Below are 26240 nucleotides of genomic sequence, written 5' to 3'. Positions count from 1 at the left end.
CAAAGCTACAAGAAGAAGGTGATTTTCAGCTTAGCAGTGTGGTTTAGTGGCAAGGTGGGCACCTAAACTATCCTGAGCTACAGAAATGGCTTTCATGTAAGTCATTATATTTTAGTAGTTTTAGTGCTTAGAGAAGAAACAATCTCCAATTATAATACTGTTAAAACTTCAACATGTAAGACAGACATATACCATTTAATAGCTCTTTTCTGACCTATCAATACATTCCACAAAAAATTTAAAATTAAAAAGGACAACAAAAACCAAATACAAACAAACATAAAACATAACCAAACTCACTCCCTCTACTGATTTTCTTATTTTGATTAATGACCCTATCATTTTCCCATTTTGAGGGGGTCATTTTTGACTCCTCTGTCCACATTCAATTCATTGCTATTCCCAATTCCATTCTTTGTTTCACTATCTGCTACTAATATTAGGGAAGGCTCTTACCTTCTCAAGCCTATACAGCTACAGTAGCTCCATAATTACCTCCCACCAGGAAGCCTTGGGGGCTTCCCCAATGGCTCAAACAGTAAAGAATCCGCCTGCACTGCAGGTAACACAGGAGATGAGGGTTCGATTTCTGGGTCAGGAAGATTCCCTGGAGGAGGAATGGCAACCCACTCCAGCATTCTTGCCTAGAAAATCCCAAGGACAGAGGAGCCTGGTGGGCTACTGTCCATAGGGTCGCAAAGAGTTGGACATGACTGAGCATGCACACGCTCAGTCTCAGGAAGCCTTACTCACTTTACTTCATCCTATAGACTGCTGCCAGGTTCATCTTCTTAACACTACTTTGAACATGTCACTCCCCATTTTATAAACTTTCAGTGGCTCCTCCATGCCTACAGAGGGGCATGCAAGGTCCTTCAGAATTTGGCTTCCAATCTACCTTTATGTTCCCCAATGAATCACATTAATAAAGCCTTTTGCTCCAGTCCAATTTTATTCACAGTTTATTCACAGTCCTTCCAAGCCCCTTTACCTCCCCAGCCTCCAACACACCTTATATCAGGGGTCGCAAACTTGCTAATAGGAGCCAGGCCAGTAAACGTACAAGTGTGAAGTTGATCATGCATGGAGAGTAAACATCCACCAAAGGGGACAATGGAATGGGCAGCAATCACTTAGCTCTAGCTCATTTGCCATGCAGGAACATGGGCTCAGGATTTCCAGATCTTTAAATTTTTCAATAGTAGCAGGAAATCCAGAGTTTTTGTAGAAACTTTTACATATTGATAACTAATTCCAATTTTTCTAAAACATTGCACAGGCCAAACAAAACACATCTACAGGCCTTATCCAGCATACAAGCTGCCTGTTTGCGACCTCTGCTTTCCATGTCCCTCCCCACCCTATACTTTGTCTATTCTGTCCATCTGCCTAGAAAATCTTCCCCACCTTTCTTCCAAAGTTAGATTCATCTTCTAAGACCCAGCTTAAACCCCACTTCCTCTAAAAACCCTACCTAGCCACCCCCACTTACCATCATCACGCCCTCTGAATTCATTTAAACATTTATTAAGCATCTACTCTCTGCCAGGCACTAAAAAATCATAAGGAATAATAATGAAAATTCTTTTCCTGGAAATTTCTTGAAGTCTAGCAATTATCATCTATATAATTTCTGTAACAGTTAATCAACACACAGTGGTGTTTCTTCTCTATCTTGAAGCTGTTGCTTAAACTGACTGCTATCTAACTTTGTGGAATTTTATCTTCTAATAAACTAGATTATAAGCAGCAAAGCATTACTTTAAAAATATGGGCATTGGAATCAAACAGCTCTTAGCTCAAATACCCATCCTACCTCTCTGTGTGACCTTGGGTAAGTCACTTAACCTCTGAGTATCAGTTTCCTCTTCTATTAGGAAAAAAGGTGGGAGGCATACTATTGACCTCACAGGATTAAAGGGATTATCATACATCAAGTGCCTGGCATGTAGTAGTTGCTCAAACTATTTCCCTTTTCCCCCTTTTTCCCCCTCCTTGGAAAAGGAATCATATCTTACATGTCTTTGTATTTCCAACAGAGTCTACGAGAGAGTAGGTGCTCAAACTGCTATTAATTTGAAGACTATGTAAACGGTCTAGTACTAAAAAAAAATGGAAAGAAGTGCTACTGAGAAAGGGAAAGACAATAACAAAAGAAGTGACAGGATTCAGTGACTTTAGATATGGAGCACATAGGATAAAAATCTGGTTTCTACTCCCATATCATAAAAATCAAGTGACCAATGGCCCCATTACCAAATCCAGTGGACTTTTTAGTCCTTGTCTTACTTTCTGCACATGACACTGTTGACTATTCTCTTCTCAAAAAAATTCTCTTCTCTTGGCCTCTGATAGGAGACCTATAAATGCTCCAGCAGGTCCTCTCTCACAGGTTCCTATTCTTCTTTCTGTCCCTTAAATGTTGGAGTTCTTCAGGATTCCATCTTTGGCCACGTACTCTTCTATGTATTCTTCCCCCCCAGGCAAGCTAATCAATTCATATTATTTTAACATTTGGATACTGATAATCCATAATTATGTATCTATAATACAGATTTCTCTCTTCCCTTTCTGAATCAAACGACATCTTCATTTGCATATACTGCAAGTATCCCAAACTCAATATATCCAAATATAACATCATCTCCCCATTCTTCCCACAAAATCTATTCCTCTTTTAGTCTTCGCTAATTCAATGATTTTAACCAGGTGACTAAGCCCAAACCTTAAGTTTTATCCTGAGTTCACTCTTTCCTGCTTCATTCCCCCAAAACATACCAGCAAGTCCTGATGACTTTACCTCTTAAATATATCCCAAATCCATTTGCTTCTCAACATATTCACTACTACTACCCTAACCCAAGTTAAGACCCCATCATCTCTTACCTGGTCTACTAAAAAGAGTTCCCTAATTTGTCAATCTGTCTCTTCCCTTGCCTCTCTCCAATCTAACATCCATATTACAGATATAATGATCTCTCTACAATGCAGATTTTATTTAATCCATCTTTAAAAAGAAAAATAATAACGGCTCTATGCATGACTGCATACACTCAGAAAAAATAAGGCCAGAAGGATAACCTCAAATTATTAGTGGTGGTTGTCCATAGGAAGTAGGCCTGAGAATGAGGGACTTTTCACAAGTATTACTTTTGTAATTAAAGTTGAAAATTAAAAATAATGAAATCTGATCATATTACTTTTCTGTTAGAAACACTGTAAGGGTTTCCCTCCAACTTCAGTTTAAACTACCTGACTTGGCATACAGGGCATTTTATGATCTAACCCCCACTCTCTGCCTCTCTTTTCAGTCTCAGTTCTCCTACAGAGCCCTCTGGCTCTCCTAGTTTTCCTGTCTTGCTATCATAAGAGCAACTGGAAAGAACCAAGAACAGAGCTTTGAGAAATCACATACACTTATGGGGCAGAAAGAAGAAATTCTTTTTCTTTTAAAGGGATGGATGATTAAAGATAAAGGAATAAAACCAGGGTAATAAAGCATTAAATAAAAGCCAAGAGATCAGAGAATTTTGAGAAGGTAGGAAATCTTGGAGTTGTCAACAGTGTTTTAGACTAAAATACTTCATAAGCACAATTTTTATTGACAAGTTTACTATTCCAAAAAACATTTTAATAGCCCCCTAATAAATAAATACCACCATTCTGATCCTTACTTCAAATTCCAAAACACAGTACACTCTAAGTTTAATAAAATGAAACCGGACTTTTTTCAGCAATGACAACTAGAAAAACACTAAAACATTCAAGGTGATATAATATTTTAGAATATGTACTCTTTCACTACTTTTAAAGAAAATCAGCAATTGAACAAAAATGAATAGTAAGCAAAAATCAATATACTATACATATTTTTATTTAGGCCATAAGTTTAGCAGTAGAACTCAGACCTTTCTTCCAGAAATGACAAGCTAGTTAATGATACAATAAAGCATTAAGGTCAACATAATATTTTGAAGTATACTTTTACAAACTTTAAGAAATACAGTAAATACTAACAAAGTATTATCAATAAAGGTCCCACTTGAGATAGCCCCAAGAGCCCTGTCCCATCCACAGGAAGCTCCAGAAAAACATTTGTTAAATAAATGGCCTGTTTAAATGTACAGGGTTCATATAATTTGCAACACTCTGTTCATAACTTTTTAATGAAGCTGCTAGATTATTTCAAAACTATTTTAAGTAGCTTGACTAGCTCTGAAATTTGGGTGATAAGACTATTCACTAGACTCAAAGTAGTCTTTCTACTCTGATTAGCTAATGACAAAAATATTAATTGGACTAGAAAACAACTTCAATGAAAGGTGCAGAACTTAAAACACAAAGAGAAGTGTGCCAGAAATTGCAGCTATAGCATAATGAATAAAGCAGGCGCACAGACTGACATTCTAGCTCTAACACTCATGAGTTGAGTGAGCTTAACTTCAGGGTCATATTTTCTTCATCTATTAAAATGAAGTTCATATGAGAACTGAAGTAAATAGAACAGCATATAATTAAACATTACCTTCATCTGTTCTACTGAAACCATTTGATTAAGGTCCAAGTATTAAACTTGGAAGAACAGAAAAAAATTAAAATATAGCCAATCAAAACAGGGAGGAGTCTGAATAGGTACTTTCTAGAAGGAAATATCTTAAGGCATAATAGATGATAGGACCCTGTCCTGACCAAAATTTTTGATAAATGACTTAGATGAAAACTAGATGAGATGCTTATCAAATGTAAAAATTGCACATAGCTAGGAAGGATAGTTAACATATCAGATGAGCAAATAAGTAGCTAAAATGAAAATAGGATCCAACTCCTTTTCTATGGATAAGGAAACTGAGGCCCAGTGAGATAGTAACTTGTTCTAGATTTCAAAGTTAACCTTTCATGGGCTAAAACAATCAAAACTGAATAATTCAATAAACATTCATTCATATGTTCAAAATATTTTCTGCACAAGAATCAGAAGGAGGATTTGTGTTTTAATAAAAATATATGTGAAAAGGAATTTTTTTTTTAGTATGACTCAGTATAAAGAAAGACACTCCACAGAAGGAGAGTAGGGGCTGGACTGTGCTAACAGCACTGTAACACCCAGGACAAGAGATGTACTCGTCATACTCTCCTGTGATTAGACCATGTCTTCATTTAAATCTCAGCTCTAAAAAATATAGACATACTCAAACAAGTCCTTAAAAATGCTTCAAAATGATGTCAACTGAGAGAGAGATGGAGGAACCAGAGATTTTTAACTTAAGGAAGATAAGATTTGGGAGGCAAGGGATGGCTAGGATAGATTGAGACATTAATCATACTAAAATATTTGCATAGACTCAAGAGAACAGAAAGGGTACCAACTAACAGAAATAAAGGGAAATAGGGCTTTAACTAAGAAATAACTTTCTAATCATTAAAGCTTATCCAATTATGAGAGTCTATACTATACTCTAAGCACTTCAAGAACAGAAAAGAAGTTTCTTTCTCCTTTGTATCCTAGCATTTGGAACATAGGGGTGTTTTAAAAATGTCTGTTGTTCTTGAAACCAGAATGAAATAACTTTGCAAGTAGTAGGTAGCTTGTCCCTAAAAGTGTTCAAGATGCTAGTAACCCAGATCAGGAAAAATTGAAAGCCAGGTAGGACAATGGTTTTGTTACCTAGAGGCCAAGGACCAAGGAAGAATCTAAAAATGCTTGGATACTACAAAATGAAATGGCATTATAGCCTAAAGACAGAAAGGGTCTCCCAGGAGCATAGGTCCACTGGGCATCCATGGCAGCCCAGCTAGCTTGTACTAAGAAATCAGATTTAAGATTCAAACCGTAAAGGGCAATGAAACATTTCTCAAGTCAAAGCTTGAATTCCAACAAGATATCTATGTATATCTAGGAAGAGAAATAGCAAAGTACACATCCAGATAACCTTCCTCTGACAGCCTCCCAACCCCAGCAATTTACCTTTTAATAAGACTAGGACTAACTACTGCTTTAAAAATCATAGATTTAATGTTATGTTTGCTAATACCTATAAATTAATGTATTTTTACATAATAACAGTTAAAAACAAATACCCTCCCCCACATAAAAAATGAACAAACAAAAGGACCCCTATGCTTCTTGAGAAAGAACAGGATAAAAATGAAGTTGGATAAGGATATCCCACTTGGTAAGCAACCTAGAAAGGAAAGAACTTCTCCAAGAGAGCCAGCAGTAGTAACCAGAATTAGGTCACATCCTTCTGAGTGAGAAGGAATGAAAAAAAAGGAAAAGTGCTCAAAAACAAATCTGTCAGTCTCTGTATCACCAAGTTACTGCAACCAAGTGTGTTATTCAGATTAAGATCACATGACTTTACAATAAGATAAAACATCTTACTTGTTGCACCAAGACGACGTGTGTCTCTTGCAATATAATTTGCAAAGATAATAGACCTCATGCTGGTCTTACCCGATCCACTTTTACCCATCAATAGCACCTAAAGACAAAATGGGAAAAAAAGAAAAGAAAGAAGTCAGCAATCAAGGGCAAATAAAATCTAAAGGGATCTATTTATCTTTGGAACTTGATGTTTTACTGAGTGACAGTCCACACAACCTAAAGTGGATACTTGTAAATGACTAGTTCTCTGACCAATGTGAACATGGAGGTACCTATAATTCCAGAGACCAGTCACTTACCTGTCATAAGTCACACTTTCTCTTGGTGATAGAATCACAGTGAATTTACCATGTTATAAATATATTCTATCATACATTCAGTATTACATTAGTGAAATAAAGGAAACTTCAATAATATGATGAAAGGAATCAACTTAACAGGAAACTCTCATAATCTAATATTTTATGCACTGCACTATCTGTCATGGTATTTCAGTATAAATGAAAATTCACCCTCCTACTCAGAGTCAACCTTATCACTTCTGCCATTAATTTCATCCCTTTTACTCACCTTCATGATTTTGTTCCATTATTTACTCTTTTGCACTGTGCGTGTGCTCAGTCACTCAGTTGTGTCCGACTGTTTGTAACCCCATGAAGTGTAGCTCGCCAGAATACTCAGCCATGGGATTTTCCAGGCAAGAATACTGGAGTGGGTTGCCATTTCCTTCTCCAGGGTATCTTCCCAACATAGGGATCAAACCCACGTCTCCTACATTGGCAGGTGGATTTACCACTGAGACACCTGGGAAGTCCTAGTTACTCTTTTATTTCTTTTCATAAGTGTCCCATTGCTTACAGGATCAAGTCCTTAAACTACACATAAGACCCTCCTTGATCTGGCTTATCTACACCTCTGCCTTTGTCTTCTGACCCTCCTAGCCTGAAACTTGTAGAGTCCAGCCACAATGAACTGAACTGCTTGTAGTTCCTTTGAATGTGTCAGGTCTCCAGGGAGCCCAGCTTTATGTCATATTTTATGCTGAATTCTCTTCCATTAACTTTACACTCCGTTTTCTTTCTTCAGCTAAGCTCCATTTATCCTTTAAGACTTGGCTCATCAATCATCTCAAGAATTTCTCTGATTCCAGAAAACATAAGCAAAACACTCTCTGATGTAAACCATAGCAGGATCCTCTATGACCCACCTCCCAGAGTGATGGAAATAAAAGCAAAAATAAACAAATGGGACCTAATTAAACTTAAAAGCTTTTGCACAACGAAGGAAACTATAAGCAAGGTGAAAAGACAGCCTTCAGAATGGGAGAAAATAATAGCAAATGAAGCAAGTGACAAAGAATTAATCTCAAAAATATACAAGCAATACCTGCAGCTCAATTCCAGAAAAATGAGTGACCCAATCAAAAAATGGGTGAAAGAACTAAACAGATATTTCTCCATAGAAGACATACAGATGGCTAACAAACACATGAAAAGATGGTCAACATCACTCATTATGAGAGAAATGCAAATCAAAACCACAATGAGGTACCATCTCAGGCTGGTCAGAATGGCTGCTATCCAAAACTCTACAAACAATAAATGCTGGAGAGGGTGCAGAGAAAAAGGAACCCTCTTACACTACTGGTGGGAATGCAAACTAGTACAGCCACTCTGGAGAACAGTGTGGAGATTCCTTAAAAAAACTGGAAATAGAACTGCCATACAACCCAGCAATCCCACTGCTGGGCATACACAATGAGGAAACCAGAATTGAAAGAGACACGTGTACCTCAATGTTCACTGAAGCATTGTTTACAATAGCTAGGACATGGAAGCAACCTAGATGTCCATCAGCAGATGAATGGATAAGAAAGCTGTGGTACATATACACAACGGAATATTACTCAGCTATTAAAAAGAATGCATTTGAATCAGTTCCAATGAGGTGGATGAAATGGGAGCCTATCATACAGAGCGAAGTAAGTCAGAAAGAAAAACACCAATACAGTATATTAATGCATATATATGGAATTTAGAAAGATGGTAATGATGACCCTATATGCGAGACAGCAAAAGAGACACAGATGTAAAGAACAGACTCTTGGACTTGGTGGGAGAAGGTAAGGGTGGGATGATTTGAGAGAATAGCATTGAAACATGTATATTATCATATGTGAAATAGATCGCCAGTCTAGGTTCAATGCATGAGAGAGCGTGTTCAGGGTTGGTGCACTGGAATGACCCAGAGGGATGGGATGGGGAGGGAGGTGGGAGGGGTGTTCAGGATGGGGAAGACCTGTACACCCATGGCTGATTCATGTGAATGTATGGCAAAAACCACCACAATATTGTAAACTAATTAGCCTCCAATTAAATAAATTAAAAAATAATAATTTGTCTGATTCCAATACCCTAGGCTGGCTTAGGTATATTTCATCTCTTTTCTCCCATGACACTCTTATGACACTGCAAAGACCATAATGTATTGCAGTTATTCAATTTTTGTTTTGGTGTGTCTCTCACAAGACTCTAAGCATGGCAAGGAGAATCCCCTTTGAGTATTCAGTGCCTAACATATAACAGTCATTTAAAATATGTTTATAAAAAGAATGAGCAAGCTATCAAAACAAAGATATTAAACAAGCAAATTTTTAGCAATGGGAATTGTCCAATAGAAACAGTGAAGGTAAACACCTTCTAGTCAGTGACAGCATTTAACAAAGACACTTGCACTAAGAGAGAAACTAGATAATGTAACTTTTAAGAATCTTTTCTCACTTAAAATTTATGAACTATAGTTCCAATTACTTTTGATTTTCCAATGAGGGGTACACATTTTATCTTCAATTCTAAGATATTTTATAAAAAATTATAATTACAAATATTGAGAATATTAAAAAAAGTATACTATACTCAAGTTCAACTTAATCTAACTATTTAGCTATATAACTTTATCTTACCAAGGAAATGTTTCTAAGGATATTGTTTAAAGTTGTTAGAAAAAAAAGTTTTATTTTTATTCTTAATCATTTACAAATTTTTGGTATTTTTAGGCATCCTTGTCGATAGCAACTTTAGACAGGCTCATCAAGAACATTTCCTCTGCAAACTGAAGTTATATAACTGAATTATTAGATAAAGGCTAAATACAGTGTGTTTCTTTTTTTGTTAATTGAATATTCAGTTCAGTCGCTCAGTCGTGTCTGACTCTTTGCGACCACATGAATCACAGCACACCAGGCCTCCCTGTCCATCACCAACTCCCGAAGTTTACTCAAACTCATGCCCATCGAGTTGGTGATGCCATTCAGCCATCTCATCCTTTGTTGATATGACTGGTGATAGAAGCAAGGTCCGATGCTATAAAGAGCAATATTGTATAGGGACCTGGAATGTTAGGTCCATGAATCAAGGCAAATTGAAAGTAGTCAAACAGGAGATGGCAAGAGTGAACGTCAACATTCTAGGAATCAGCAAACTAAAATGGACTGGAATGGGTGAATTTACCTCAGATGATCATTATATCTACTACTGTGGGCAGGAATCCCTTAGAAGAAATGGAGTAGCCATCATGGTCAACAAAAGAGTCCGGAAAGCAGTACTTGGATGCAATCTCAAAAACGACAGAATGATCTCTGTTTGTTTCCAAGGCAAACCATTCAATATCACAGTAATCCAAGCCTATGCCCCAACCAGTAACGCTGAAGAAGCTGAAGTTGAACGGTTCTATGAAGACCTACAAGACCTTTTAGAATGAACAACCAAAAAAGATGTCCTTTTAATTATAGGGGACTGGAATGCAAAAGGAGGAAGTCAAGAAACACCTGGAGTAACAGGCAAATTTGGCTTTGGAGTACGGAATGAAGCAGGGCAAAGGCTAGTAGAGTTTTGCCAAGAGAGCACACTGGTCATAGCAAACACCTTCTTCCAACAACACAAGAGAAGACTCTACACATGGACATCACCAGATGGTCAACACAGAAATCAGATTGATTATATTCTTTGCAGCCAAAGATGGAGAAGCTCTTTACAGTCAGCAAAAACGAGACTGGGAGCTGACTGTGGCTCAGATCATGAACTCCTTATTGCCAAATTCAGACTTAAATTGAAGAAAGTAGGGAAAACCACTAGACCATTCAGGTATGACCTAAATCAAATCCTTTATGATTATACAGTGAAAGTGAGCAATAGATTTAAGGGAGTAGATCTGATAGAGTACCTGATGAACCATGGAAAAGAAATTGAATATTAATACACAGTATTTATCCTTGGGTTGGTCAGATCCCCTGGAGGAGAGCACAGCAACTCACTCCAGTATTCTTTCCTGGAGAATACCATGGAGACAGGAGCCTGGCCAGCTGCAGTCCATAGAGTCTCACAGAGCTGGACATGACTGAAGCAACTTAGCATGCATACCAACAATATTTATGACAAAATAATTAGTTACAATAGTTTCAGGTGTACAGAACAATGATTCATTTTTTGCAGATTATATTCCACTATAGGTTATTACAAGATATTGGGTATAATTCCCCATGCTATACAGTAGATATTTGTTGCTTATCTATTTTGTATTTAGTAGTTTGTATGTTACTCTCATACTCTTAAATTGTCCCTCTCTCCTTTGTAACCAGTAGTTTGCTTTCTGTGTCTGTCTCTATTTTGTGTATAGATTCATCTGTATTAGTTTTTAGATTCCATATATAAGTGACATCATATAGCATTTGTCTTTGTTTTATTTGAGCACAATATTCTTTAGGTCCATCCATATTGCTGCAAATGGCAATATTTCATTCTTTTTTTATGGTCTTTGATTTTTAATTTAAGAAATCTTATTTTAATAGCTTATGAAAGACTTATCAAGGTTAACTGTATTAAGTACTAATTTAAGTGCTCTATCTGCATTTGCTCATTTAAGCTTAATAACAATCTTATGAGATAGGTAACATTATTATCACCATTTTATAAATGAGGAAGCTGAAAGCCTAAAAGGGTCAGAAATTTGCTCCAGAGCTGTGCCCTTATCAATTATTCCTAAACCCCAAGGTGGGGAACATTACCATAAGAGCACAAATCCATTTGGAGAACTCACATGAAATCTCATAGTGGTAATATCTGAGCTGGGTTCAACATAAATGTGCAGGCAAAGACATGTGTAGTGTGTGTGACTAGTTTGCCCAAAATGCAAATTAATCTGTAAACTTGGAGAAAAACAGATTCTGCATGACTATGATAGGGTTTAAAGGTGTGGCAGATGATTTACTCAGGAATATATATATATATATTTTTATTTTTAATATAAATTTATTTATTTTAATTGGAGGCTAATTACAATATTGTATTGGTTTTTTAAAGGGCATTCTATAAGATGAATCTTTTGGATTGTATTCAGTGGGCTTTGGGAAGTTACAAGAAGTTCTTTAGTATGTGAATGGAGATTTCTATGTTAGAAAAAATTAAATCCCATAGCAAAGAAGGGGACAAGAGTCAGGGAGAACACATAGAAGGCTCCTACAACAGTCAAGAAAAGATGGCAAATGTAACCACAAATATATTTCCTAAACAGTAATTTCTTACCTTTACTTTCATGTTTTTGATGTACCTAACACATCTTACCTTTTTCTTCATGGCTGTATTTGGTAGCACCCACCTGCAGATATAAACCAAAAGACAGAGTTTCCATGATCCAGCTGCCTTGGAAATTGGAATGAAAGAAATTTTTTAAAAACGCAGAGGTGCAAAAGAGCACATTTAGCACAACAGCTAAGTACAGCTGTGTGGCAGACCTTAGTTAAGTAGAGGCCATCAATTTCCTAAATTATAAAACTGTGTTTATTCTCCCTTCTCCCCTAATTACCTGCTGAGGAGATAGCTCCTAGGAAGATGTATTTAAAAATATAAATGAGTTAAAATTCAACATTCAGTTTTTTATCACCTTAAAAATTTATCAAAGCAACATTTACAAATGTTTTAATAAATCAAACAATATTATCATATCTGAATATCTTTTTTCAAAGTCAGCATATTCTTATAAATCTTTATTCCTTCAGCTGTCCTTCCAAGTCATATATATCTCACTCATCACAGGCACAAAGTATGTAAATTCTCAAATTCAAGTACAAATTGGCACAGAAAGCATTCTCAAGCCACTGATCTCTGCCCAGGAAAAACCAGCTCTCTTCTCAGTCTTCTTATTCTTAACATGATGACGTCAAATCTTCTTCATGGACAATTCAAAACAATCCAGATTGTCTCTTTAGAACAATCCTCACTCCCCAGAGTGATATCACGCCTGTCCCAACAACCAGGCCTCTTGATAGCTTATCCAATCACCAAAAGCAACCTTACTGGCAAATCGAAGCAATTTATCATAGGTGGGGTATTCTAATTCACAATACTCCCTTCAGTTACAACGTCTACGCACCACCCCCCATCACCACCACCTCCGCTTCCAGTTTTCAGTTAATATCCTTCACCTACCCAAGCGATCCTTCCGGTTCCCCTATGGGAGGATCCATTCTGGGCCCCAGATTCTCTTTCTCCATCTTTTTTTCAGAGTCAGATTCTTCCATCGTGCAACAAGTCTTTTCCAGTCTCTTCTAAATCCGCAGTACTCTCTCTCTCTCTTTTTTTTTTTTTTCCTTGTTCACCCCTTCAGCCGCCTGTTCTCGTCGCCTGCGGTCCTTAGGCCTGTTCTATTCTCGCCTCCGCCTTTGTCCGCTGGGGGTCCGCTTTCCGCACGGTTACCTTTACCGACTGGAACTTGGCCTCAAGGCACCGCCAAGCCGGCCAGATCAAAGGCTAAGTGATTCGGTAATGCAAAGGAAGAGATGGAGGATGAGAAGGAAAGAGGGATAGCGGGAGGTTCGTCTCAAGTTTGAGCCTCAGGATCCAACGTCTTGAAACCCAAAGGGGACTTCACTTGCAAAGAGGTGGGGATGAGGAAGGCAGAGGTGGCAGAAAGAGCAGACCCGCGCCGTAAGCACCAAGCGATGAATGCCTCAGTAGGCTTCTTGTTCCCGAGCCTAACTGCTCCGGAGAGTCCGCTGGAGGCAGCGGCGACTACGACCTAATAGCCCGCCCTTCAGGAGCGCAGGTACACCACCGCAGCCACCCTACTGCAGGCCAGGATCACGTGGGCACCTGCCTTAAACCCGGAGCTTGTCACGTGACTGCCGCTTCCCTAGGGGACAGTGGGCTGAGACGAATACCATAGAGACTGCGCGGAAAAAGACAGAGTGCCACCCGTTGCCATCACGTGGCCCGGGCTCTTACAAAGCCCCAGCTCCGTTGAGCGCTGCCAGCCTGAAGGGGCTTTCCTTGTGGGCCACCTGGCCCCACCTCCCGTGGAGAATTAAAGGAGCCAGTTGTGATTTTAGTGTCTCAAAGCTAGCTTTTTTTTTTTTTTTTTAAACTGTAACTTCACCCTTGATGTTTTTCAGTGATGAGAGCCAAACGTTTTTTCCTCCTTGTTTTTTACGTATTTGTTTTTGTGTTTTTATTACTGATATTAACCCGTATTTGTGACTGAGCTTGTAACTAATGAGTTAATACATCCGAAGTACTTACAACTGTTTCTTCCACACAGTGTTCAATAAAAGTAATTATTGCTGGGATCAGGGGTTCATCAGGAAATTAGAACTTACACATTGCTCTCTGAAAGTAAGGGAATTATATAGGGGCATATATATATATATATATATATATATATATATATATATATATAAATGGGCTTACTTCCCAAGGTGGTTCTAGTGATGAAGAAGATATGTCTTATGTCTCTTGCCCGTTCAGGAGACATAAGAGACTGGAGTTCGATTCCTGGGTCAGGAAGATTCCCTGACATGGCAGGGAAGGACATGGCAGCCCACTCCAGTATTCTTCCCTGGAGAATCCCATGGACAGAGGAACCTGGCGGGCTACAATCCATGGGCTGACCAACTAAACACATACAGATATAGATATACGTATTATATCTATAATGTAATATATATATATATATTTATATATAATATATATTTATATATGTGTGTATACATAAATATATATAAACCACATGTATATATTCCTTAAAAAGGAAGGAAAGAAATACTGGAGAGAGAGTAGGAAGGACAGAACAAAAGTAAGGAAAACTGTACAAAAACAAGATACTGTTTTGCTCCCAGAGGTCTCCATTTAACCTTCTATATGATCCCATCTTACAACAAATGACTTGCCTCAAGAAAAAATTCATTCTATTCTGACCATGATTCTTTAGCTCTGTCATTGTTCAGTTGCTCAGTCATGTCCAATTCTTAGGGACAATCCCACCCCTCCATGGACTGCAGCACCCAGGCTTCCCTGTCCTTCACTGTCTCCCAAAGTTTGCTCAAACTCATGTGCATTCAGTCAGTGATGCCACCCAACTATCTCGTCCTCTTGTTGCCCCCTTTCCTCCTGCCCTCAATCTTTCTCAGCATCAATTCTTTGGCACTCAGTCTTTTCTATGGTCCAACTCTCACATCCATACATGACAACTGGAAATATCATAGCTTTGACTAAAGAGACCTTTGTCAGCAAAGTGATGTTTCTACTTTTTAATATTCTGTCTGGGATTGTCATATCTTTTCTTTCAAAGAGCAAGCATCTTTTAATTTCAGGGCTGCAGTCACTATCTGCAGTAATTTTGGAAGATGAAGAAAATAATGCCCATCACCGTTTCCATTATTTCCCCATCTATTTGCTATGAAGTGATGAGACCAGGTGCCATGATCTTAGTTTTTTGAATCTTGAGTTTTAAGCCAGCTTTTTCACTCTCCTCTTTCATTTTCATTAATAGGCTCTTTAGTTCCTCTTTGATTTCTGCCATTAGGGTGGTGTCATCTGCATATCTGAAGTTACTGATATTTCTCCTGGCAAACTTGATGCCAGCTTGAGCTTCATCTAGCTGGGCATTTTGAATGATAGTCACTGCATATAAGTTAAATAAGCAGGGAGACAAGATACAGAATTGACATATTCCTTTCCCAATTTTTAACCAGTGTGTTGTTTCATGTAAGGTTCTAACTGTTGCTTCTTGTCCTGCATATAGGTTTCTCAGGAGACAGGTAAGGTGGTCTGGTAGTCCCATCTCTTGAAGAATTTTCCACAGATTGTTGTGAGACACACTGTCAAAGTGTTAGTGTAGCTGATAAGCAGAAGATGTTCTCCTGGAATTCCCTGGATTTTCTGTGATCCAGCAAATGCAGGCAATTTGACCTCTGGTTCCTATGCCTTTTCTAAATCCCATTTGTACATCTGGAAGTTCTCAGTCCATGCACTCTTCAAGCCTAGCTTGAAGGGTTTTGAGCATTACTTTCCTAGTGTGTGGGATGAGTGAAGGTGGGTGGTAGTTTGAACATTCTTTGGCATTGCCCGTCTTTGGGATTGGAATGAAAACTGACCTTTTCCGGTCCTGTGGCCACTGCTGATTTTTCCAAATCTGCTGGCATATTGAGTGCAGCACTTTAGCAACATCATCTTTTAGGATTTGAAATAGCTCAGCTGGAATCTCATCACCTCCACTAGCTTTGTTTGCAGTAATGCTTCCTAAGACCCACTTGACTTCACACTCCCAGGATGTCTGGTTCTAGGGAGTGATCATACCATCATGGTTATCTGGGTCATTAAGACTTTTTCTGTACAGTTCGTCTGTGTATTCTTGCTACCACTTCTTAATATCTTCTGCTTCTATTAGATCCATTCTGTTTCTGTCCTTTTTTGTGCCCATCTTTGTATGAAATATTCCCTTGTTATCTCTAATTTTCTTGAAGAGATTTCTAGTTTTCCCCATTCTATTGTTTTCCTCTATTTCTTTGCATTGTTCACTTAAGAAGGCTTTCTTCCTTCTCTTTACCACCCTTTGGAACTCTGCATTCAGATGGGTAAATCCTTCCTTTTCTCCTTTGCCTTTCATTTATCTTCTTTTCTTAGCTATTTGTAAGGTCCCTTCAGACAACCAGTTAACCTTTTTGCATTTACTTTTCCTGGGAATGGTTTCAGCCATCACCTCCTATACAATGTTATGAACCTCTGTCCATAGTTCTTCAGGCAATCTGTCTTTCTGCTCTAATTCCTTGCACCTATTTGTCAAGAGATTGACAATCCCTTGACATAATCAAATCATAAGGGATTTAATTCAGGTCATACCTGCACTTGGAGAAGGCAATGGCACCCCACTCTAGTACTCTTGCCTGGAAAATCCCATGGATGGAGGAGCCTGGTGGGCTGCAGTCCATGGGGTCGCTAAGAGTCAGACACTACTGAGCGACTTCACTTTCACTTTTCACTTTCATGCATTGGAGAAGGAAATGGCAACCCACTCCAGTGTTCTTGCCTGGAGAATCCCAGGGACTGGGGAGCCTCGTGGGCTGCCATCTATGGGGTCGCACAGAGTCGGACACGACTGAAGTGACTTAGCAGCAGATGATGAATACCAAAGTCAGATTGATTATATTCTTTTTAGTCAAAAATGGAGAAACTCTATACAGTCAGCAAGAACAAGACAGGGAGCTGACTGGCTCAGATCATGAACTTCTGATTGAAAAATTCAGACTTAAATTTAAGATAGTAGGGAAAACCACTAGGCTATTCAGGTATGCTGCTGCTACTGCTGCTAAGTCTCTTCAGTCGTGTCCGACTCTGTGCGACCCCATAGATGGCGGCCCACCAGGCTCCCCCGTCCCTGGGATTCTCTAGGCAAGAACACTGGAGTGGGTTGCCATTTCCTTCTCCAATGCATGAAAGTAAAAAGTGAAAGTGAAGTCGCTCAGTCGTGTCTGACCCTCAGCGACCCCATGGACTGCAGCGTTCCAGGCTCCTCCGTGCATGGGATTTTCCAGGCAAGACTACTCGAGTGGGGTGCCATTGCCTTCTCCGATTCACCATCTAGGGATGTCCATGTGTAGAGTTGTCTCTTATGCTGTTGGAAGAAGGTGTTTCCTATGACCAGTGTGTTTCTCTTGGCAAAACTCTGTTAGTCTTTGCCCTGCTTCATTTTGTAGTCCAAGGCCAAACTTTCCTGTTACTCCATGTACCTCTTGACTTCCTACTTTTGCTTTCCAGTCCTCTATGATGAAAAGGACATCATTTTTTTTTTTTTTTTTTTGGTGTTAGTTCTAGTAGGTCTTATAGGTCTTCATAGAACCATTCAACTTCAGCTTCTTCGGCATTAGTAGTGGCAGCATAGACTCGGATTACTGTGATATTAAATGGTTTGCCTTGGAAATGAACAGATACCATTCTGTCCTTTTGGAGATTGCATCCAAGTACTGCATTTCAAGCTCTTTTGTTGACTATGAGGGCTTCTCCATTTCTCCTAAGGGATTCTTGCCCACAGTAGTAGATATAATGGCCATCTAAATTAAATTCACCCATTCATGTCCATTTTTGTTCACTGATTCCTAAGATGTTGATGGTCACTCTTGTCATTCCTGTTTCTTCCAGTTTACCTTGATTCATGGACCTAACATTCCAGGTTCCTATGCAATATTGTTCTTTACAGCATCAGACTTTACTTTCACCACCAGACACATTCACATCATTTCTGCTTTGGCTCAATGTCTTCATTCTCCCTGGAGATATTTTATCTTTATCTCTATCACTTACTAAATCTCCTTCCTACTTCCTACCACCTGCCCTCAAACCACCTCCTGTTCTAATTTTCCCTGTGTGGTGAAAGACCTTGCATCCCAAACCAGGAAGTCATTTTATTATTTTTCTTCCAATTTTACTGAGATATAACTGACACAAAGAATTGTATAAGTTTAAGGTGTACAGCATAATGATTTGACTTACATACTTCAAGAAATGGTTATCATAATAAGTTTAGTGAGAATCCCTCATCTCATATAGAGACCAAATTAAAGAAATAGAATTTTTTTTCTTTTGATGAGAACTCAAAATTCACTCCCTTAACAGTTTTCATGTATGACATTCTCACTATTATATTTCGTATGTTGTACATTACATCCCTAGTACTTACATGTCATATAACTGGAAGTTTGTACATTTTGATTGCCTCCATTCAATTCCTTCTGCTCCTGCCTCCTGCTTCACCTCTGATAACCAAATACGATCTCTTTTGTTCTGAGTCCGTTTGTTTGTTTTTTAAGTACAATTGACCTATGATACTATATTAGTTCCTGTTACATAACATAGTGATTCACTGTTTCTATGCATTTTGAAATGATCTCCGTGGAAGTTCCATACAAATCTTTGTATGTCATCATACAAAGATTTTACATAGTTATTGACTACATCCTCACACTGTAAAATTCATATGCATGACCCATGTATTCATAGCTGGAATTTTGTACCACTTAATCTCCCTCAACCATCCTTATGTTTCAAAGCAATGGCTCTCAGGTCCTTGAGAAAGACACTTCTGAGCTGTAGGAGATACATACTCAAAACTGTAAGCTCTTTTGAGTAAATGCTCTGAAAAAAGTAGGTTAGGGGCCTGTCAAAAGGTTGGAACAAACAGTAAATTCTTCTTGCTGTGTTGAGATTTCTCAGGCAGGCTAGGTAGGAGGGGGTCATTGGGGAACTGGGGGTCATCCTAGAGGTTTGGCAAGTCCCTTGGAACAGGATTTCGCACAGAGTTATGTGTCAGACTTTATTTTTTGGGCTCCAAAATCACTGCAGATGGTGACTGCAGCCATGAAATTAAAAGATGCTTACTCCTTGGAAGGAAAGTTATGACCAACCTAGATAGCATATTCAAAAGCAGAGACATTACTTTGCCAACAAAGGTACGTCTAGTCAAGGCTATGGTTTTTCCAGTGGTCATGTATGGATGTGAGAGTTGGACCGTGAAGAAGGCTGAGCGGCGAAGAATTGATGCTTTTGAACTGTGGTGTTGGAGAAGACTCTTGAGAGTCCCTTGGACTGCAAGGAGATCCAACCAGTCCATTCTGAAGGAGATCAGCCCTGGGATTTCTTTGGAAGGAATGATGCTAAAGCTGAAACTCCAGTACTTTGGCCATCTCATGCGAAGAGTTGACTCATTGGAAAAGACTCTGATGCTGGGAAGGATTGGGGTCAGGAGGAGAAGGGGACGACAGAGGATGAGATGGCTGGATTGCATCACTGACTCGATGGACTTGAGTCTGAGTGAACTCCAGGAGTTGGTGATGGACAGGGAGGCCTGGCGTGCTGTGATTCATGGGGTCGCAAAGAGTCGGACACGACTGAGCAACTGAACTGAACTGATGTGCTGAGACTTCCTCAGTTCTCATTAGCCTATTTTCTGCAGTCTCCATGTTCCTCCCTATTCTTACTGCTGCTCTTTTTGTTCCAGCTGATATAATATCTGGTCTGAATAATTGCAATAGAGTCCTAAGTGATTTTCCTACAGTTGTAGCTTCAAAGGAGTTTGGAATGGGTGGAATAATCTTCATTAGTCATCTCACCTCTCAAAAAGCACTCAATGTTAAATAATATGTCCTTGTTATATAAAGGTAGCTATATATAAAATAAATAAATAAATAAAGGTAGCTTTCAATATAGCCTTCAACCCCTAGTACCACCAGGCTTTACCAGTGACATTATCCCCTTAAACCACTCTTTTATAGAAAGTCACTTTCTTCCTGTTGCTAGTCTCTCTTTCCTTCTTCTCCAAACCATCACACTTTTGCCATTTTAACTACCTCTCTCAAGTTCGATGAGGAAAAGTTGAAGAAAGGAAGGAGAAGGGATAAAGAAGACAAGTGGGGAGATGAGAAGAGGGAAGGAAGAGAGGAGAAAGAAGAGGAAAGAGGAGGAATAGAGGTAGGAGGACAGGAATAGAAGAAAGAGATTTGAAAAAGATTGAGGAACTAAAAGAAATTAAGAGTTGGTTCCTGAGAATAAAGAAGACTGTTGGTACAATGCATTCTTATACAGTCTAGAGGTTAAGATTCTGGTTTTAACCCAAGAAACATTGGCTGCTTATATTCACATTTTCATTAAACAGTCTTACACAGATAGAAGATGAGAGTTGCTTTTTACTTTTGACAAGTTAATTTTTTTAACTTTTTATTATAGGTTCTTTTCCAAAAGTTTTGATTAAGCTCTGCAGAATTATTCATGCATTCATTCAACAAATACTTACTGAGCAGCCATTCTTTCCAGGAACTGTGTTAGACACTAGAGATACAAACATTCTTTTATTTCAGATATTGTTGCCTGTCATATGCTCATGTCTAATATGTCAGCTTCACTATACTCATATACAATTATACACATACATACAAACACATCAGCATTCCCTCTGTCCAGATTCCACCCAATAGTTTTTAATCATCCTTGTTAGCAAGAAGATTATAGAGCTCCTGGGATCCAATTTAGGGAATTTATTCCTTAAATTCATTCTAGTCACCTTATCCTCAACCACACACATGGGTCTCCAATTCCCAAAGTGTCCCTCATAACTTCCCTTCCCTTCTCCTCAACCCTTCTCTTCCTCCTGTTCCTATAGTTCACTGTTACTGCCAAGAATCCCGTGAGCTTACTCCTATAGCCTGCTGGCAGGTCTTTCTTCCCCATCCCCATTTCTTTGCTTGAAATATCAGGAAATGATCTTCCTGCTAACTAGATATAAGTCTTTAAAGAATGAAAGTCTAATAGACGTACTTCTGGTTTCCTGCCCAGCATGTAAAGAGCTCATGAGTTGCTACTCAATACTAACAACAAATAAGAGGCTGAGCAAACTGATAAAACACCAAGACTTCTTAGATTCATTAAAGACAATGAAGTCACAGTACAAACTGCTTCCATTGAAATTGCAGAGATACATGGATGGATACAGAGAATGATAACTTTCTGGAGCCAAAATCCACACATAGAGACCTCTGTGGGAATTATTACCAAGGTAGCAAAACCTGAACTCTAATTGACAATTTGCTGGAGGCTCAGTGTGGACAAGTCTGAAAGATAAAAACTCCAGAGCAGCCTTGTCATAGTTGGAGCTGTATATTTTCATGAGTTTTATCTCCAGAAATTCTATCAGGTCCTCACAGTGAATATCCCCTGGCAGTAGGAGAAAAAAAGTAATCATTTTGAAATAAATCAGAACTTTATGTTATTCTTAACAAGGCCATCAGGAGAATCTGTTTTAGTAGGGCATAACCTACTGGGTTATGAGTTGGGCTTCCCTGATAGCTCAGTTGGTGAAGAATCTGCCTGCAATGCAGGAGATACTGGTTCAATTCCTGGGTTGGGCAGATCTGCTGGAGAAGGGATAAGCTACCTACTCCAGTATTCCTGGGCTTCCCTGTGGCTCAGCTGGTAAGGAATATGCCTGCAGTATGGGAGACCTGGGTTCTTGCCTACTACTATGGGCAAGAATCAATATGCTAGACTTGCCTGACTTAGCTCAATCTGCGAGCAAATTTGGAAAACTCAGCAGTGGCCACAGGACTGGAAAAGGTCAGTTTTCATTTCAATCCCAAAGAAAGGCAATGCCAAAGAATGCTCAAACTACCACACAATTGCACTCATCTCACACGCTAGTAAAGTAATACTCAAAATTCTCCAAGCCAGGTTTCAGCAATACGTGAACCATGAAATTTCAGATGTTCAAGCTGGTTTTACAAAACGCAGAGGAACCAGAGGTCAAATTGCCAACATCCGCTGGATTATCAAAAAAGCAAGAGAGTCCCTGAAAAAAGATCTATTTCTGCTTTACTGACTATGCCAAAGCCTTTGACTGTGTGGATCACAATAAACTGTGGAAAATTCTTCAAGAGATGGGAATACCAGACCACCTGACCTGCCTTTTGAGAAACCTGTATGCAGGTCAGGAAGCAACAGTTAGAACTGGACATGGAACAGCAGGCTGGTTCCAAATAGGAAAAGGAGTACATCAAGGCTGTATATTGTCACCCTGCTTATTTAACTTATATGAAAAGTACATCATGCAAAATGCTGGGCTGGATGAAGCACAAGCTGGAGTCAAGATTGCTGGGAGAAATATCAATAATCTCAGATATCAGATGACACCATCCTTATGGCAAAAAGTGAAGAGGAACTAAAGAGCCTATCAATGAAAGTGAAAGAGGAGAGTGAAAAAGTTGGCTTAAAGCTCAACATTCAGAAAACTAATATCATGGCATCTGGTGCCATTATTTCATGGCAAATAGATGGGGAAACAGTGGAAACAGTGTCAGACTTTATTTTTCTGGGCTCCAAAATCACTTCAGATGGTGATTACAGCCATGAAATTAAAAGACACTCTTTGGAAGGAAAGTTATGACCAACCTAAACAGTATATTAAAAAGCAAAGACATTAGTTTGTCAACAAAGGTACGTCTAGTCAAAGCTATGGTTTTACCAGTAGTCATGTATGGATGAGGGTTGGACTATAAAGAAAGCTGAGTGCCAAAGAACTGATGCTTTTGAACAGTGGTGTTGGAGAAGACTCTTGAGAGTCCCTTGGACTGCAAGGAAATCCAACCAGTTCATTCTAAAGGAGATCAGTCCTGGGTGTTCATTGGAAGGACTGATATTGAAGCTGAAATTCCAATACTTTGGCCACCTGATGCAAAGAGCTGACTCATTTGAAAAGACCCTGATGCTGGGAAAAATTGAGGGCAGAAGGAGAAGTGGATGACAGAGGATGAGATGGTTGGATGGCACCACCGTCTCTATGGATATGAGTTTGAGTAAGCTCTGGGAGTTGGTGATGGACAGGGAGGCCTGGTGTGCTGCGGTTTACGGTGTCACAAAGAGTCAGACACAACTGAGTGACTGAACTGAACTGAAGTATAAGTTATAATGCCTTCTTATTTTTAATTTTATTTTTCGTAGCTAAAAATTGGTCAATTTTTTTTAAAGAGTTCTTAGTTTTTTATGCTTTCTATTATTTTTCTGATGTCTGTTTCATTTTTTGTCTGTTCTGATCTTTATTATTTGCCTCTTTTGTTTAATTTTAGGCCAGATTTGTTCTTCTTTTTTCTTGAAGTCTAAATTTAGGTTACTTGAAGTATAATTTTAGGTTGCTAAATATCTTTCTTATGCTGCATTATAGCCATTTATCTCTATAATCTCTCCTCCAGAGCTGTTTTTCTGCATACCATAAAATCTGATATGTTTTATTTCAATTTTAATTTATTTCAAAATAACTTTTTTATTTTACTCTTTATTTTTTGACCCATTAGTGGTTCTTAAGTGTTTTTTTCAGTATACATGCATTTATAGATCTTGTCACTTTCCTTTTGTTTCATATCACTGTGGCCAGAAAAGCTAGTTGGTATGATTTTCATCTTCTTCAGTTCAGTTCAGTTTAGTTGCTCAGCCATGTCCGACTCTTTGTGACCCCATGGACTGCAACGTGCCAGGCTTCCCTGTCCATCACCAACTCCCAGAGCTTACTCAAACTCATGTCCATAAAGTCGGTGGTGCCATCCAACCATCTCATCCTCTGTAGCCCCCTTCTCCTTCCACCTTTAAACTTTCCCAGTATCAGGGTCTTTTCAAATGAGTCAGCTCTTTGCATCAGGTGGCCAAAGTATTAGAGTTTCAGCTTCAAAATCAGTCTTACCAATGAACACCCAGGACTGATCTCCTTTAGGACAGACTGGTTTGATCTCCTTGCTGTCCAAGGGACTCTCAAGAATCTTCTTCACCACAGTTGGACATGACTTAATGACTGAAAAAAAATCTTTTTCAAGTTATTTTCCCACTTAGGTTATTACAGAATATTGAGCAGCATTCCCTGTGCTATATTAGGACCTTGTTGGTTATCTATTTCAAATATAGCAGTGTGTATATGTTAATCCCAAACTCCCAATCTATCTCTCCCTTCCATCCTTCCCCTTGGCAACCATAAGTCCATTCTCTAGTCTGTGAGTCTCTTTCTGTTTTGTAAATAACTTCATTCAAACATTCGGGGAAGAGTTCACACCTTTCCTTCTGAAATTATCACAAAAAAATGCAGAGGAATACTCCCAAACTTATTCTATTAGGCCATCATCATCTTCATACCAAAACCAGAGAGATAAAAGAAAATTACATACCAATATAACTGATAAACATAGACATAAAAATCTTCAACAAAATACTAGCAATCCAAACTTAGCAATACATTAAAAGGGTCAAACACCACGATAAAGTGGGATTTATCCTAGTGATGCAAGGATTTTTCAGTATCCTCAAATTAGTGTGATATACACCAACAATTTGAGAAATAAAAAACCATATGATTGTCTCACTGTATGATAGAAAAGAAGCTTTTGACAAAATTCAACATCCATTTATGATAGAAACTCTCCAGAAAGTGGGCATAAAGGGAACATACTACTACTAAGTCGCTTCAGTCATGTCCGACTCTGTGCGACCCCACAGACAGCAGCCCACCAGGCTTCCCCATCCCTGGGATTTTCTAGGTAAAAGTACTGGAGTGGGGTGCCATTGCCTTCTCCAATGCATGAAAGTGAAAACTGAAACTGAAGTCGCTCAGTCATGTCCAACTCTAGCGACCCCATGGACTGCAGCCTACCAGGCTCCTCCATCCATGGGATTTTCCAGGCAAAATTACTGGAGTGGGGTACCATTGTGACAAACCTACAGTTAAGATCATTCTCAATGGTGAGAAGCTGAAACCATTACCTCTAAGACCAAGAAGAAGACAAAGATGTCCATTCTCATCACAATTATTCAACATAGTTTTGGAAAACCTAGCCATGGCAATCAGAGAAGAAAAAGAAATAAAGGAATCCAAACTGGAAAAGAAGAAGTAAAACTGTTTGCAGATAACATAATACTATACATAGAAAATCCTACAAGATGCTGCCAGAAAACTACTAGTGTTCATCAGTGAATTTGGTCAAGTTGTAGGATAAAAAATAATACACAGAAATTTGTTACATTTCTAGACAATAATAATGAAAGATCAGAAAGAGAAACTTAAAAACACAATTCCATTTATCATTATATCAAAAAGAATACAGAATTTCCTGGCAGTACAGTGGTGAAAGGGTAACAGGAAGGAAGACTAAGGGTCTCCAAATGGAGGAAATAGGCTTCAAGTGTCCCACATTTTTATCTCTGTTAAGCAGCAGGAGGAAACAAACTAGCGATATTTTTTTCCTTCTCTATACAAATTTAAAAGGAGGGTTCTCTTAAAATACTGTGTTGCCATAATGACACCTGGTTTCACCTGAAGTTAACTATTCTAAAACCTGGAGTTAACCAATGCATTTTTCTTATGGAAATGTTTGTCTTAAGCTATGGTAATGTACTATGCATTTACCCCAAACTCCGTCTTCATGTTGGTTCTGCCTAATGACTCAGAACCTACTTGACAAACCAGTATGTTATACTCAGATATTGTTTCCCTGATCTATGTAAACAAAACTATTTGCATGATAATCTGCCCTTCTACAAGATTCAAGTCAATCATTTTATGGCCTGGGATGAATTGTCTGGTGCCAAGATTATTCCAAAATGCATCTTATGGATGAGGGGCCTGGTGCTATTCTGAGTTTTAAGACATTCTTTTCTTTCACCAACAGACTGTTAGTGACTATATAACATTCAGCTGAAGACTAGCAGGGGGGTACTCTTTCTGCCCCCTTCTGATGCCTATGTCAGAAGCTTTCTCTATCTCCTTTATACTTTAATAAAACTTTATTACACGAAAGCTCTGAGCGATGAAGCCTCATCTCTGGCCCTGGATTGAATTCGTCTCCTCCAGAGGCCAAGAATCCCAGCGTCTTTTCATTCGGCAACAACCTTTCAGTGGTTAGGACTCTGTACTTTCACTGGGTTTGATCCCTAGTGGGGGAACTAAGATCTCACAAGACACATGGCAAAACAAAAAACAAAAAACTAAGTAAACCTACCTACTGAGACAA

At 38.8% G+C, this 26240-nt stretch overlaps 1 protein-coding gene across 3 annotated transcripts in view; it reads right to left on the bottom strand.

Moving 5' to 3' along the window:
• RRAGB (Ras related GTP binding B) overlaps window positions 1–13557 on the bottom strand; it is a 47670-nt gene extending 34113 nt beyond the window's left edge. The window contains exons 1-4 of one of the 3 annotated variants that reach the window (XM_070365620.1): window positions 12868–13557; window positions 12004–12037; window positions 6383–6482; window positions 2019–2102 (exon numbers count right to left, since the gene is read on the bottom strand). In XM_070365620.1, the coding sequence (XP_070221721.1) occupies window positions 2019–2102; window positions 6383–6482; window positions 12004–12037; window positions 12868–12959 (310 nt within the window). In that variant the 5' untranslated portion in view covers window positions 12960–13557. The remainder of the gene's footprint in view (window positions 1–2018; window positions 2103–6382; window positions 6483–12003; window positions 12038–12867) is intronic. The other 2 variants (XM_005891914.3, XM_070365621.1) reach the window with 2 other exon arrangements.
• Window positions 13558–26240: the final 12683 nt, after the last annotated feature.

This window comes from Bos mutus, chromosome X, assembly GCF_027580195.1.
Source record: "Bos mutus isolate GX-2022 chromosome X, NWIPB_WYAK_1.1, whole genome shotgun sequence".
Lineage (NCBI taxonomy): Eukaryota > Metazoa > Chordata > Mammalia > Artiodactyla > Bovidae > Bos > Bos mutus.
This window is presented reverse-complemented; position numbering and strand designations above follow the sequence as displayed.